Source organism: Myotis myotis, unplaced genomic scaffold (assembly GCF_014108235.1).
Source record: "Myotis myotis isolate mMyoMyo1 unplaced genomic scaffold, mMyoMyo1.p scaffold_m19_p_5, whole genome shotgun sequence".
Taxonomy (NCBI): Eukaryota; Metazoa; Chordata; class Mammalia; order Chiroptera; family Vespertilionidae; genus Myotis; species Myotis myotis.
Genome location: NW_023416357.1, coordinates 13,722,032 through 13,738,254, shown reverse-complemented (window position 1 = coordinate 13,738,254; position 16,223 = coordinate 13,722,032). Strand labels below are relative to the sequence as shown.

Genomic DNA, 16,223 nt, shown 5'->3' with positions numbered 1-16,223 from the left:
TTCATTTATGTCAATCATGGGTTTTCTGAACCCTGATTTATGCCAGAATTCCTTTTTCCTCCGGTAAATGTATTCAAAAGTCATCTCCAAGGTATAGATTAGAGTTCTAAAACCCACTTGCTGTTGGGAAACTGATGAGCTATTCATAGAAGCTAATGATCAGAGTAAAAGATGCAGTGGAATAAGTGTAGAAAATCATTCTGAAAGTGATGCCTGTCAATGATTGGCATCTAGATTTCTCAATTATTAACATATTAAATGGGCATATTGGAAGTATTTGTGTATATAATGATTTTTTTTATATTTAGACATTTTAAATTTATGTATATATTTAATAGAGCATTCCAAATGAATCTATGTTGCCTACATAGTTGCATTCTGCACAATATCTTTGGCATATCATGCATATGGACATATGCATACTGGGGTCATTTTATAAAATAAATGTATACAGTGAGAATTTGGGAACTGCATATTCAATTGGTGGTAAAGAGTTATAATTTTCAAATTACTTAATGTAAGCTATAATAATCAACTTAAAGGAACAGTTCACCTGAAATGTCTACAAGAAGGTATAGGTTTATTTTATGGTCCTTATAATGAAAAAGGGGAATGTTATTTCTTTTTTAAACTACCTCACAGAGTCTACATGAAATTTTTCAGACTTGTATTTTAAAAGCACTAAAATTGGGTAGAACTGCATGTATATAAAAACTATTATAAGGAACAAGTGTAATAGGTCTGGCTTTGTGAAAATTGAGCTGTTCTTCTGAAAATTACTGGACAATAAAAAATTTATAATCTGCTAATAAATGTGAATCAAAAGAGGTGTACATCAAATGGATTAAAGTTAAGATTGTATGAAAATGAGGTCTCTTTTCTCAGTAAGAAATTAAAGGAAGTGCCAGGCAGCCACCATTACGACCCTAATGCCTTTGTGTCTTGTGGTGTAGGGTCCTCTTGTTTCTAATCCATGCATTAAACCTCTGTGTTCTCTTTCTTACAGTTCAGCAGAAGAGCAGTTTCACTGGCAGTCACAAGGTAAAGTAAGCCTTCTTTTTTTTAAAAAAAATATGTTTTTATTGATTTATTGATTTCAGAGAGGAAGGAAGAGGGAGAGAGGGAAAAAAAAATCAGTGATGAGAGAGGATCATTGATTGGCTGCCTCCTGCATGCCCCACACTGGGGATGGAGCCTACAACCCGGGCAGATGGCTCGACTGAGAATTGAACCATGACCTCCTGGTTCATAGGTTGATGCTCAACCACTGAGCTAGGTCGGCCGGGCCAAGGGTGCCTTCTTGATGAACATTTACTACATGTATCTCTATTGATTAATTTCCTTGTGAACTTTAGAAAGAGACTTATGAAAGTGAACATGACAAACACCATAACACTAAAATTAAATGAAGCTGTGATAGCTCACAATTTCATGGGATCTAAATTCTCACAGTTCCCTAGTCACTTTCTGTTCTTCATGGACACATGGAATTGAGGGCGGAGGGTGCTTTAGCTTTTAGCACTGATTGACAGAAGATTACACTATGATACTGAGTGAGAATTTCATAGAGGTCATATGTTCATTTAGGGTACTTTTGGTTTTTAAGTGATTGCCTTATGCTTTAATATCATCTCATGTTTATGACTTTAAAATACTGCAATTTCAGATGGTCAAAAAGATATCGAAGACGAACTTACAACAGGTCTGGAGCTGGTGGACTCCTGTATTAGATCGCTGCAGGAATCAGGAATACTTGACCCACAGGATTATTCCACAAGTGAAAGTAAGTCGAGTGACAGTTATACTCGAAGACAATTAAAAGAGTAGTCTACCATTATTTTCTAATATAATTAATATTATGAGACATATCGGATAAGACTTCTAGATATGTTTATACTTATTTTATGTATTTCGCTTCACTCTCATCTACTTCCTTCCCACATTACCCCTCCCCAACCCACATGAGATTGCAAATGCTCTTAAATCAGTAATTGGCATCTAAATTTTCCACCAATTACTGATGTAATGATTATTTTCACCAATTACTGATGTAATGGTGATTCTCACCAATTCTCTGATAACCATTTTAGCCTCTAGACCAGCACATTGTATGAACACATCATATATGTGTTTAATCAACTCAGTGCCTGCTTTAAAATTAATTGACAATGCTTTACTCCTACAGATTATTGTTGGTAGAGATTTTAAACCATACAGCAATTATATAACAAAATAGGAAAAACGGATGTAATATATGCACTACTATTTAAGGGTAATACACTTTTTACATTTCTATATTTAGCAATTTTATATTGCTGTATTAATTTCAATAGAGTATTTAAAGATTTCTTTACCTCCACTTAATTACATATTTTTCAACCAGAGTGCTTGAGATGTAAAATAAAAGTGCTGAATTGAAATGAGCCTCACATTAATAAATCATAAAATTATCTTAACTTATTTCAATAAAGTCCCATAAAAAGCTAAAAATTAAATCATTAAAACTTGCATTATCTTGATAATTTCTATGTTAAAAATCAGTGGAGCATTTTATTCTTAATTTATAAAAATAAAATTTCCTTGAATATTCATCAAGGTTTGCCATAGAAAAAGAAGATATAAGAATAAATAGTATAGTGATCTTGAACCATTTAACTTACATATTAGTTTATTTTCTCTGTAATCTTTCTAATACCACTACTCTTAGGGCAGTATCATCATGAATACCCAGATTTATTTAAATCCATCCCCTCAATAAAGCTTCTAAAGTAAGATGCATGATTTGTAATATCCTTGTTCTCTCTATTTTGTATTTTAAAGTATATGATTGGGTTTTTTTATATATATATTTTATTGATTTTTTTACAGAGAGGAAGGGAGAGGGACAGAGAGTTAAAAACACCAATGAGAGAGAAAGACATCGATTAGCTGCCTCCTGCACACCCCCCACCGGGGATGCGCCCACAACCAAGGTACATGCCCCTGACCGGAATCGAACCCGGGACCCTTCAGTCCACAGGCTGACGCTCTATCCACTGAGCCAAACCAGTCAGGGATAAAATATAGGATTGTTACCTCTTCTCTCTGAGACAATAAATATATTTCCTTTGTAGGGGCAGTTGTACTTAAAATATATTTTACTAATATTTGATGTACTCAACTCCCCCTTTATTAGAGAGGAGGAAAGCAGAGATAAAATAGTGTATTTTGGGTGGGGGGTTATATTGGATATCTCACTTTTTGACACGATAATAAACATATTTGATTATGAGGTTAAAAGAGGGGATAAGTTTTAATACATGGAAAGTATATAAAAATAAGAAAGAGTAAAATTAAAATGCGATAAATCAACTCTACCAATCTAGCTCTACATGTAAGCACAGTGGATTCTTCTTTGAAAAGAATAAAAATTCAAGTTTGTAGTAAACAAAAAATATTAAAAATGATAAAGTTGAAAAATATTATGAATATGTCAATGCCTGTTTATCAATTAGACTGAATACTAGAGGGAAAAGCCATAGAAATTCGAAACAAATAATAAATTAACTTATATTTGCTGAATGGTAATATACATTTGTTATATATGTCCAAGGAATAATTATAAATATTGATCTGTTACCACATGGTAAAGACAATCCTAAACATTAAAAAGTATAGCCCTAAGGAGACATATGTAATACCCTTTGTAATACTTTAAGCAATAAAACAATTTAAAAATTTTTTTTAAAAAAGTATAGCCCTAGCCAGTTTGGTCAGTGGATAGAGCGTCAGCCTGCAGACTGAAAAGTCTCAGGTTCTATACCCATCAAGGGCACCTGCTGGGGTTTCGGGCTCAATCCCCAGTAGGGGGCATGGATGAGGCAGCCAATCAATGATTCTCTCTCATCGCTGATGTTTCTATCTCTCTCTCCTTCTCCCTTCCTCTCTGAAATCAATTTTAAAAAGCATGAAAAGATCACATTTTTAATAATAATTCAGTAAAATTAAATAATTAAAAATAAGCAAAAATATAATTATATTAAAATTAAGAACCAGGCTTTTGGATCTACTGAAACAAATTTGGTAACTGCTCAATTTTTGTTTTTCAGAAAGTTTAGTTATTCTGTGCTGAATTAGCTGTCTGAAAACTCCTAGGATTTTAGTTGATTGTTTTTTTTTATAAGCCTACAGTTCCTTGTTTGAAGATAGGAAAGAAATAAGGCAAACACAATAACAGCCAAAGAAAGAAACAGGTGGTGGAAGTGCCACCTAAAAGTTTTATGCCAAAGGATCTGAACCACAGTGAAATGTTAAATATTGTTGTTCTTAACATTTTCAGAGTCAGTTTGAGAAGAATTAATTGGGTAAAATTTAGAAAATTAATTTTAAAGTATTGAGTGGATAACTAATATTTCGGGTATTAACTGTTGCTAATTTTAAGTATTTATCAAATAAAATCCCAGGTTTTGTTTGTATCTGTATCAGGGTTCAGAATGGAAACAGATTCTTCTCAAAAGAGTTGAACTGAAGGGAATTTGAGGTACTATTTACAAAGATTAAGGGAATAAACGATGGCTGCTGAGGTTCACAGGGAACAGCAACAGACAGAAGCCCTTGCCACCATCAGTCCTGAAGGAAAGGGTAGGGAATAGTACCAGCAGAGTCAAGGCATTGCAGGAGCAGAGGAATAAACAGGACCTCTCTCTCCTCTCGCCTTCTCCTGCCCTTCTTGTGCCTTCCAGTAGCCAAATCCTATCAGAAAACAAACAGAAGGGACTCTCATGATACAGTGTATATGGGGTAAAGGGCAGAGAGTGAATATGGGGAGCAAAGAGAATAGGCAGCAGAACCTTCTGCTAAAGGCTAGAAGATACCATGTTTATATTCTTGATATATAAATTCAACACATAGACATGTGGTGGCTCTATGGCACATTTCATCTAGTTATTATGAGCCCATTGGATTCTGCTAGACCCTTGATTTTGTGGTTATTCAATCAGTGGACTCATTAGCTAGAACAGATATGAAATAGCTAATGCGAAATTGGACCTGGCACACTGCCCTTGAGAGCCAGCCTCTTAGCCCTAACTCAAAAAAGACAACACTAAATACAGTCTAAAAGCAGCTTGGAACAGTTCTAAGTGGCAACCAATCTCAACTCCTAAGTGCATAGCACTTAATTTGTTGTGTTTAAAAGCTTTTTCTATATTTCTTTCCAAGGTCTGATTAAAATAAAAGTTGAGTTTTAGTCAACCCATCTTCTTGACCCTCAGACTAGCAATAACTGCTCTACTATACCAACTATAGTATCATACAGTTACCAGTATTTCTCAACACGTGGCATTTTTTTAAAAAGTGCCATCTATCCTGAACAGTATGTAAATCATGTATACAACCTTAGCCACCACCACTATGTTGTGACTGCCAGCTGTGTCATTTCAATTCCAGCAAATATATGTCACAGAGTCACTAGGAGAATTGCTATTGGTTTTCTGGGGGGAAAAAAGTGTTACTGACAGAAGCTCGGGGCCATTAGCATCTCACATAATGTACAGCTTGACCCAAACTACTATGGACAAGCTACCCTATTTAATCCATGCATCCTTGGAGAAATAAACTCAGAGAAAGGGGTGATTATACCAGCCAAAAAGTAACAAAAATATGTCAGTCAAAATCAGAAATTGAATGGACAACTTGGGGGAAAAAAGGACTTATGTGTTTATAGAAATTGTCACTTGCTTTAAATATTATATTTTGAAATAGTAATTATTTCTGTCTGTAGCAAATTAAAGTTCCACTATATCCTAAAAAATACCAGCATCCAGCAGCAAGGAAATTTTAGGAGCTTAATATATTCTGAGTGTTATGGCCAAGAATGGAATGTTATCTTATTCTGAGTTTTCGAATCAGAATATATTCAAAAAAATCAAGAATCAGTCATAGAAGGTACCATCCTGAGCAGGTGAAATCCAAATAAAACAATCATATGTAGTTTGACAAAATGAATATATCATGTACTCTTGATTTATAGTCGATCATTTTCATTTAGTTACTGTGAATATACTTAATTCTGTGTAGTAAGAGATTTGTTGGGAGATCATGTTATTAAAATGCTTTAAAATATAATTCCATATATTCTTATGCAATAATAATAAAGATAAGAGACATCCTTATGAGGTGAATATTTGCATACTCCCAAGGAAGCCTGGCACCAAAGGATGCTGAAGTGGTTTAGAAGGGAAGGGTTTTTATAATAATTAAGCAAATCAAAAGGAGAAATATATTGATTATGTGACTCACATTATTAATGTCATGCTCAGGGAAAGAGGACTTACTGACTTGTTTGACTTTCTATTGTGGTGGCAGCTAAGTGCTTAGTTAGACCTGACAGGGTGGAGAGCCTCTAGGTGGGGGCACAGGTGGCCTATCCTCCCCTTGGAGCCAGGAGACTTGGATTCAAGTCCTACTGCTGCCTCACTTACCAATAGTTGAGGACTGTCACTGGGACTCTGGAGACCCTGAGTCCTTTCCTGGAAGCGTTTATTCAAATTAGTTGAGTTTATCCTCAGATTGTTCATTCCCCGTGAAATCACATCATCATATGCCTTTTGGTCCAAGTTTTGAAATACCAATGAGACAGTCTCCTTTCCAGAAGATTGTTATTGTTCCAAGTCTTTAGATACCAAATTCGCTCACACCTACCACTACCTTTCGTGTTCTAGAGCCCACGGGAAGCCAGCAGTGGCAGAAAAGGAAGGTATGATCAAAAGTCAAGGAAAAACCCAGGTGTCACACAGGGTGCCATTCTGTCTCCAGGGAGCTATAATTGTATTTCTTCCCAGATATTGTCACTACCTATTTTTTTAAGCTAATGTTCAATTTATTTTTCTGTTATATTCTTCTAACACATAGGTTTTTAAGAAGGATGTTATACCTTCTCCAAAGAGGTCACCAGCTCAGAAGCAAACCTAGGAATCGAGGAATAAGCAAAGACATAAACTACCAAATGCTCCTTAAGCAAGAGAGAACAATGTAGAGTTCTCATGAAAAACATTACTCTCGGGTCTTCTGGGATCAAGTAAAAAGTTAGCACCTGGTGGAAATTTCTAATGAAAATATAATTGGGTTTTGAATTGTCAATGCACCATAGATGCCCACAACTTTAATATGAGCACCAGGTGCAAGCTGGCGAAAGCGAGGACAGTATCAGAACTGGTACGAGCATGGGAAAAAGTAGAGGCTGAAAGCCCTTATTAGAAAATCAGAATAAGCAGACTTTCCCCCAGGGACAGCGGAAGGCGAGGTCTCCTGGTAACACCTTAAGGAGATGTGTTGTGGGATCCCTCAGAAGTTAAACCACTAAAACTGCCTCTGATCAAATAATAAGTCACTTCCACAGCAACTGATGTTAGCAAATCTTAATATACTGAGGTTTTATTTTGTCACTATAGGCCCAGGTAGGTGTTACAGTCACTCATTTTTTTACATATGTGTTTTAAACACTTATTCACAGTGGCACAGAGTCTGCCTTGTGGTCTTTATACTCTAGTCAGGAAATTCTGAAATCAAGCCATCTAAATACTGTAATTTCAGGTGGGTAATCACTGCAAGCAATGTCAGAGCCAGTACTGGGTACTTGGAAATCCTGGGGGTCCCTGAGACCCTCTCAGGGGCTCTGAAAAGGCACCAGTTTTCACAATAATCCTCCAATATTATTTCCCGTATCCATGCTCACCCCCACACAGAGAGAGTTAGGTGAGAGAACAAGGGTCTCACAGGATGAGAGAGCCACAGGGAATAAAAGCATCATTGTTCCGAGGGCTCATGGAGGGTGTTTGATGTATCCTCTTGTTTTAAATATTTTCCAGTTTTTATACACTAAGTAGCATTCTTTATCACCCATAGAAATAAAAGCTCTCTGGGGTCCTCAGTGACTCTCAAGAGTGAAAGTTCATGAGACCGGAAAGTTTGAGAGCCTCTCTAGTTTTGAGAGAATGATCAAAGGGCCAGGAAGTCTTCCACTGTGAGAAGGTGTTTGATCAGGGGCCTGAGTAAATTGCACAAGCAGGCCATGCGGGTATCTAAGGAAGAGATTTCCAGCAGATCCAAAGCTGGTTTTGATGCTGGTGTAAGTCCACAAATAAAGTATAGTGTCATCAGGATGGAGCTTTTAAATTTAGTTTTCTTCTAAATTTATTTGTATTAATTTTCAATTCTTTTCATAATTATTAATAACAAGAAATATGAACCCATTACCTTGGATAATTAATTTATAAAGGAATATATATATGATGTTTTCTGACTTTGTGCTACATTTATTTTTTTTAAATGGTAAATAATCTGAATGTAAACTTTTATAAGGAAATACTTAGAGAATGGAGCAAACTATAAAAATACCATTCTATGATTATTCAGGTCATATATGTCATGTCAACTCCAATGCACAAAAAACATTCTTGAACTATACAATTTTATTTAAAGTTGTACATTTGAACTTTAGTTTTTGCTCCTGTCCCTCCATTGTGCACAGAAGTAAAGAACTAAGTAAGTTATTACATAGTGTGGACACTTTACCAATGCTCAATTTTCCATACATGGTAAAACTTGAAAAAGCAAATTAATTAAGCCAGTAACATTGGTTGAATCTACATCAGTTTTAAAAGCTAAGTGAGTACCTCTCTATTCCTGAGACCATTACGGCTTTAATTTTCATATAAAGCATTAAACATGGAAAGCACTTGACCACATGGAATCGATCTTCTGGGGATTGACTTTGAAATGAAGTTTAAAAACACACCTGCCCATAGAACAACCACATCACTCTACGTTTCCTGGCATAACAAGCTTTCCCCTCAGTTAATTTTAGGAATGGTAGCTGGTTCAACCACTGTTTTCAGGGGATTCCTCGGCAGAGCTTGCACTATGAGGTTTTGGGGTTACTAATGAAGACTGGGGGGAAGGAACCAGTTTATCATGACTAGCAGCTTCTTATTCCAAGTTAAGTTTGTAAATTGGCAAGTTCATCCAAAGCCCATAAAGAAGAAACTGCTGCTATAAATGAAACTTATTAATAGGGCAATTTAAGCAAAAGCCAATATTTCTACTCTATAGAGTTAACTTGTAGTTAGGTATGACTAAAGTGCTTTGAGCTTGATTAAAATCAATTTGATAATCATACAAAGAATTGGTAGTTTTTCTTATTGATTTTGTAATTTATAGCAGTTCTTTTGTGTGTATATGTATATATAATTTCCACCCCCTCTTCTTTTTATTCTCACTTAATGCTTTCTATAAAGAGATTACCCCTTTCTCTTTATTTGATCTTGCTCTAACAATTTACTCTCATTTAAAATAAAGTAACACTTAACCTCCAAATCATTCTTAACCTTCCACAGAGATTGAATAGCAAGAGAGTGTGAATGAACTCAAATTCTCTGTCAGTTACAGATACCTGTGAATCTTCTTGGCATTATTTTTCAAGGGCTACATAAAGATTTGATATCATTTTGAAAGAATCAGTTTAACCTAAGAGTAATTATGGAATGTTTCTAAACTTTCTGACAAAGGTAAATCTTAATGAAGCCGCCACTGTCAAGTGTCCAGTGCTCAAAGCGTCCACCTCAATTTGTAGGGTTTTTATTCCTCTAACTGTCCTGATTTAGCAGGCTCACAAAGCACTCATGAGCGCCTATTTCAGACATTGCCTAGATCTCCTCCCTGTTTAACGCATTCTTGTTAACAACACTTTTCTTTTAATAGTAAAATGAGCCCTTGGAATTAAATTGATAACTCCTCTTTAGAGACCTTGTTTTATTCATGTGGCTTCAGCTTCCATACTGATCATTTTGATAGTTTTATCTCTGTCCTCAAATTTCATTTACACATAATCAAATGTTGAACTTGGAAATTATTTAAGTCCTAGAAAGATTAAATTTGTCAGATTATGTTAGAGCCAGTATTAAAATCAAGCCCAGGGTAGCTTTCTAACTACATACTAGTAAATTCCCACCATCTCCTCCAAGTAATTTAAAAACCAAGTCCATCCTTCCCCAAAACACTGAGTGGTCAACACACAATCTCCTGCCAATCTTTCCCTTGGGAATGCCACATGGTGGGAGTCTCTGCTTTTTCCATACCCATGGAGTGAATATATATTGTATTCCGGGACAGATGTTCAACTGAAGCAGACCAGAATGAGCAACTCTCGATAAATCACCTTAAAACTTGTGGAAACAGAAGGTTCATGGCTGATTGTCACAGGGCAGTTCTGTCTGCTCAATTTTCTGGAAGGACTCACTTTGTAGTGTGGGAAACTCCTGGGACTCATCGGAGTGTTGGCAGTAATATTATCCTTCCAGTGGTCGGCTGAAGAGTGTCCAGTAACTTTTGGCTCTTCTTCATTTCCTGTCTCCACTTGATCACCATGTCTTCATGAGCTTTTCCTTTAAAATGTAAGCAACTTTCTCTCCCTTCCTAATGAAGCCACTACCCCCATTAAGATTACTGTAGGTTTCCTTTCTCTGCACAGCAAAGCCCTGGTGCTGGTCTCTCCGGTATCTAAGCACAGAGCCCTGCTGCCTTTACCATAAATGTTCAGAATCTCTGCTTTCATCCTATCCCCCTCCTTCCAGATGTGTAATACTGTGCAAAATCCCTCTGCTAAACAATTAAAATCCCCAGTCTAGCCTGTTCAGAGGGTTAAGGTAACATAGAGGGATAGGATTAATATTCCCTGGACAGTCAGCCATCAGGGCAGGCTACATGGAGGTGACATTTAAACAGCATTTTAAGAATGAGTTTGAGGTTGACAGAGAATGGAATTTCAGGCTGAGAGAACAGAGAGAGAACTTTGTTTTTCTTATCTCGTTGCCCTGACACTAGGTTTTGTTTTTAATATCAAGCAGGCCATTTTAATGATCTCTGTCTTGAAAGTCTCATTTGTAAAATGAAAGCTCACAGGGTGTTGAAAGAAAGCACTAAGTGATATATGGGACAGTGCTGTTGTAAGGTTTTTAGGACAAACAAATTCCAATCAAGGCTTTATTATTCTCAGACCATGTGGCTATGCAATTAGATAATTAGATAATAATACTAATAACTAACGTTTATAGAGCAACTTATATTTTTCTAAGCATTTGCACATCCATTATCGCATTAGGTGCTCAAATTTGCAGAGATTACATTTGTAGAGACAGAAAGCTGCAGTGTGGTTAAGAGCAGACACCCTGAAACCAGACAGCCTTGTGAGCACCAAGCCCCACCACCAGCTCTGTGGTCTCTGAGTGGGACCTCCAGGTCTGTCACCGCAACTAGGGATGAGGGTACTTTCCTCACTGGAGTCTTGTGAAGATTCAAGAAGTTAATAGAAGTCAAGTGCCCAGGGCAGTCCATGGGACTTAGGAAGTGCTTGGTGGAGGCTAGCTGGTATTACTAGCAGCAGCATCTTCATCATCATCATCATCGTCATTATCCGTACTTTCACCAACAGAAGGTGGACTAGAGCCCAGGACTGCTGAATTCTAAATAATGCCTTGGGAATGCCGTACTGAAGACCTCTAGCATTTTCTGTATCATTGCAAAGAATCTAGTCTAGTTAAGGTTTCCTGTATTCTGGGACTGGTGTTCGGCTAAAGAGGAAATAATTAGTAATTCTAGATGAAGTCTCAACAAAATGAGTACACATGATTATGAAAACTCTAAAATATCTGGTTCCTTTCGGAAGAAATTGTCTTTCTCAGTTTGGCTTATTTCACTTAGCATAATATTTTCTAGGTCCATCCATGCTGTCCCAAAGGGTAAAAGGTCCCTCTTTTTTTACAGCCGCATGGAACAGACTAACATACCTTGATGTGGGGTTGGGGTGGGGGGGACGAGAAGTGCTAAACCAAAGAACTTATATACATATATACCTAGGTCATAGACATGGGCAATAGGGTAGTGAAGAGCTCGGAGGTGGGTAGGGACTGGGAAGGTGTGGCTGACTTGGCCACACCTCTACCAATAAGGGAAAGATACAAGGGCAGTTTTCTCACAGGTTGCTCTGTGGTCTGTAGTCACTTCATATATTTGAAAGCATAATGAGACATTAATGTTTCACTCCAGCTTTGCCCCAGGTGTCTTTCTAGGATCATTGGAAGATTCCATGACCCTCATCTCTTTAGCACCCTTAGAATTTCTCCCCTCTGTCCAGTTGGGACTAGTGTGTCTTGATCAGATCAAGGACACATGCTCTCTGGAGTTTCATCAGTTTATTAAAAAATGGTTTCACTTCCTCTTCCTGGCCCCTGGGCTGAGTTATCTTGAGTAGATATTGAGTTCAGCTTTGTCCCATGAGGAGCAAGGTGCAGAATGGTCCAAGACATCACTGTGACCAAGTCAATGTCCTGGAAGTGTACATGCCCGAGTGTGCCCTCTGCTCTCTGTTACCTCTGAGGACATTGTAACCCCCTGTTCCTCATAGTTGAAGTTTCTTCTGGAGCAATTAAGTGCAATGAAGGCAAGATTCCATTTCCCTGGTTGGAGTTTCAAGTCTAGGTCTCTTTCTCTCCTCCCACCCTAAGTGTTCTTGCATTGCCCCCATCACCTTGCAGATACATTGCGTCCTCAAGACTGCAGCCTAATTTTACCACTAGCCCAAAAGCAAGACTTGATGGAAACCCTTAAGTTTTAGAGGGAAAAAATCATGATTTACAGCTAAAAGCAATAAATGCTTTTGAAATCTATGGAAAATTGGTATTTTCTACTTCGATGAACAGTAATGTTGGTAAAGCTAATCAAGTGTTAGTTATATGTAAATTTTACTTGTATAATAAAGTAATTATGACTTGTTCTATCATATTAGCTTTTTCCATATTCTCATGTAGCTGTTCTTTCTAAATTGGAATGAATAATGCTGTTGATTTGAAACCTAGTGAGCGATGGTAAAATCGTTCTAAAATTTTTGCCTGTTGTCCTGACTGTTTCGTCCTTGACAGGTGATATGTCACTGTTGTAATATTATGATATATTGCTCATTACTTCAATTACCTTTGTCAGAGTACATTGACGTTTTATGCTGGAGATGTGTGAACAAAGTAATGAGATGGAGAATTTTGGTTTGTTTTCATTGAGTATTGATCAAATACATGGCTGATTGTATAAAAGATGAAAAAACCTGATTATTTTGTGATGTATATTTCAGGAGCACATAAATCATATTTTTAACTGAAATACCTTTTGAAAAGGATTTTCAATTGTCACCTTAAGATCCTACAAGGAAAGCATTTGTAGATTTCTGGAGCTAATTTTATGAATCTATTCAGAATTTATAAATCGTTTTGCTTGCTAACTATATCTATAATAAAGTTCATCAGTGTAAAGTCACATGGTTTTTTTTGAAAGGCAAATAACCAGGACATGCAACTCTTCTGCTTTATAGATTGTGTTAAACTATTGATATGAGAGTAAATATTTTATTTTATTCCATTTTATTGACATTTCCAAAGGTCTGTGCACTGTTGTATCTGTTTCAGTTTTCACTGCCCTGGAGATGCTTTATCTTGGGGCAGGAGACATGGCAGGGCTTGGGCAGAGAAATAGCCCAAGAAAGTCTAGTGGGAAGGTACCTGTTGTCAGTGACCACTAGCCTTAAAGGGCTTTGGCTCTTCCACCATAGCTTACTCTCTCCCATTGGGTTGTGGCTTTCAGGAAGGTAGGGACCAAGGAGAAAACCCTTGGGCAGAATTCATCACCATCTCCCAGTGCTCACTATACCTCCTCCTCCTAACAGTCAGTCCCCATCCATCCCTGCCCCCACCAATGGTCCCCCTTTCCCTTCCCATGTGTGGTCTCCCTTCCCTTCCAGAAGCTGTCCCGTACCTCAGCCTGCCCTCCCCTGTGCCTCAAAGACCACTTGTTGGCTCTGTCTCTCTTTTTGGCAGTTTCCACATCAGCAGTGGGGGCAGTATGTTCCTGGAGTCCAGAATGAAACACTCAGAATATGCACTCCCCATAGAGACATCATATAGCTGGTGATTGGGCCTGTAATACCATCAGTATGGATTAAACAATTTTTGTGCTGGCTATTGCAAACTTCGCCATCTGGTATATGCTGTTTTCTTGGGACTCTATTTTCTAAATTAAAAGAAAACGGATTACATTTGTACTTGTTATGCTCTTCATGATGAAATTGGGTTGGATGGAAATGTTTTTATTTTCTTCCTTGACTTTTTTTCCAGGAACTGTACAGATCCCAAAATACCAAGTCTTTATCATGTTAGTTAATTGGCTTATTATTTAATATCCAATGATGAAAAAATATTTTTACATTGTTCAGAATGTCCATCGGGGTATCAGAGGGGGTGGGAGGGTCTTAGACGGTAAAAATTACATGAACCAATGTTTTTTAAAGAGCACACATTATTTCATAAAAATAAGGCTTATGCCACATCGAATTTGCAGTCTTGGTTGAAATATAAAGTTACGTTCTATTCTTTAAAAGAAAGAAATAAAGATCTTGAAATTTGCTCACACTTATTAGAAAAGACTCTATTGTCTAAAACAGCCAGCCAGAGAGAGAGATATAAAGGAGGAGATAGCAATTATGTCTTAGTCTGTGTGTATGTAATTTCCTTCCATCCAAAAAGAAGTAACTTGCTCTATGGTTAACATAACATGAGAAAATTTGTGTTGCCAAATCCTCCTCCTCCCAACTCACTCTGCTTACTCCAATCCCTTTTCAAACATACACAATGGAAATTGACTAGTACACTTCCACTCCTCTATACTTCTTTTTTAATTCCCTAAGTAAATATGAAATTTGATTAAAGAAATTTTGCTTAAAAAGAACATGAACAAACTATTGCAAGGATCCCATCTACATGAAATGCAAGAAAATAAAATAATTTCTTTTGCAAAGTATAATTTAAGGCTGAAGCCAGGAACTTCTTCCCACTGCTCCATCACTTGCACTGTCAGCCATGTTAACATCACCATTTGTAGCACTGTGTCCTGTCTTTGTTCTCCTGCTGTGCACAGATGTGATGGCAAAGATTACTATCCATCAGAAATCCTCTGAGAAAGAGTGAATTCTACATTGTAGGAAGAGCTATTAATATTTTAAGCACTGTCAACCCTTCAGGGGTTGAGGTATTACGTCACCACAAAATTATGTTACTGATTGGAAGGTTTTGAGGGTTTTTGCAGCCTGATAATTAAGTAGGAGATATAATTATATTAATGCAATTAATATGTATTAATAGGTGGACTTTTAAATGTTTCTGATATTGTCTGATCCAAAAATAACTACTTGATTAACTAATGTGTCTCATAAGAAATATGTCTATGTAGGTCAGGATGAGATCATTTGAAAAAAAAAAAAAAAACTACTCATTTGAGAACTCTCAACCTCAAAAAAAAAAATCTCATTTAAGAGCTGGAGTCAAATTATATGGTCATTTTAGTTCTCAGAATTCAAAGCATAGATGGCTGGAATCATGTGTGTGATAATTCTAGGCTACTCTCAATAAATAATACATGTCATTTCTGCTTCACTGAGGCTGTCACTTACTGCTCTAAATGACTTTCAATGCAGGGCCCAGCCTGCTCTCCCAGAGTGCACTTCAGCTCAATTCCAAACCTGAAGGGTCCTTCCAGTATCCAGCCAGCTACCATAGCAACCAGACCCTGGCCCTGGGTGAGACAGCCCCATCGCTCCCTGCCCGCAGCACACAAGCCCGAGGTGCTGGCCAGAGCTTCAGCCAGGTATGTGAGAATGGGGCCCTCTGCTGTGTTGAGCCGTGGGGTCCAAGGGGGCAGTCCTGGAGCAGAGCTGTGAGAAAGCCACCGTGACCCCTCCTGCCTTTCTGCGACATGCCTCACAACTTCCTAAAGATGCCTCTGGTGCTGTGAGTGAGGGAAATGAATAATAAAATACCATTATGGAATAACACTGAGTTGTAAGCATGTGTTCTTTAGGAATATCTGTGAGTTGCTCATGCTATATTTACACTCTATATATTTATCTGTATGGGTATGTGATATGTGTCCTTACTATTTCTGTGTCTATATGAGATATAAATATGGCATACATTCTGCTTTTGTGTATGCACCTGAAATAATTTTTATTCTCCTAAAAAAGCATAAAATTATTCTTTGGGGTGACTCGTATAAAGAAACATAATGCCAATGTATAATCAAGTATGTAGAACTATTCTGAAGATAATTGTGATCATTCAGGAATAGTTACACTTTGTCAAGTTTTTTGA

The 16,223-nt window shown here is 37.2% G+C and overlaps 1 protein-coding gene across 3 annotated transcripts in view; it reads left to right on the top strand.

Moving 5' to 3' along the window:
• Positions 1-16,223, top strand: part of CTNND2 (catenin delta 2) — a 795,027-nt gene that overhangs the window by 431,205 nt on the left and 347,599 nt on the right. For all 3 annotated transcript variants that reach the window (XM_036310692.1, XM_036310691.1, XM_036310693.1), the window contains 3 exons: positions 1,007-1,041; positions 1,667-1,783; positions 15,551-15,720. In XM_036310692.1, the coding sequence (XP_036166585.1) occupies positions 1,007-1,041; positions 1,667-1,783; positions 15,551-15,720 (322 nt within the window). The remainder of the gene's footprint in view (positions 1-1,006; positions 1,042-1,666; positions 1,784-15,550; positions 15,721-16,223) is intronic.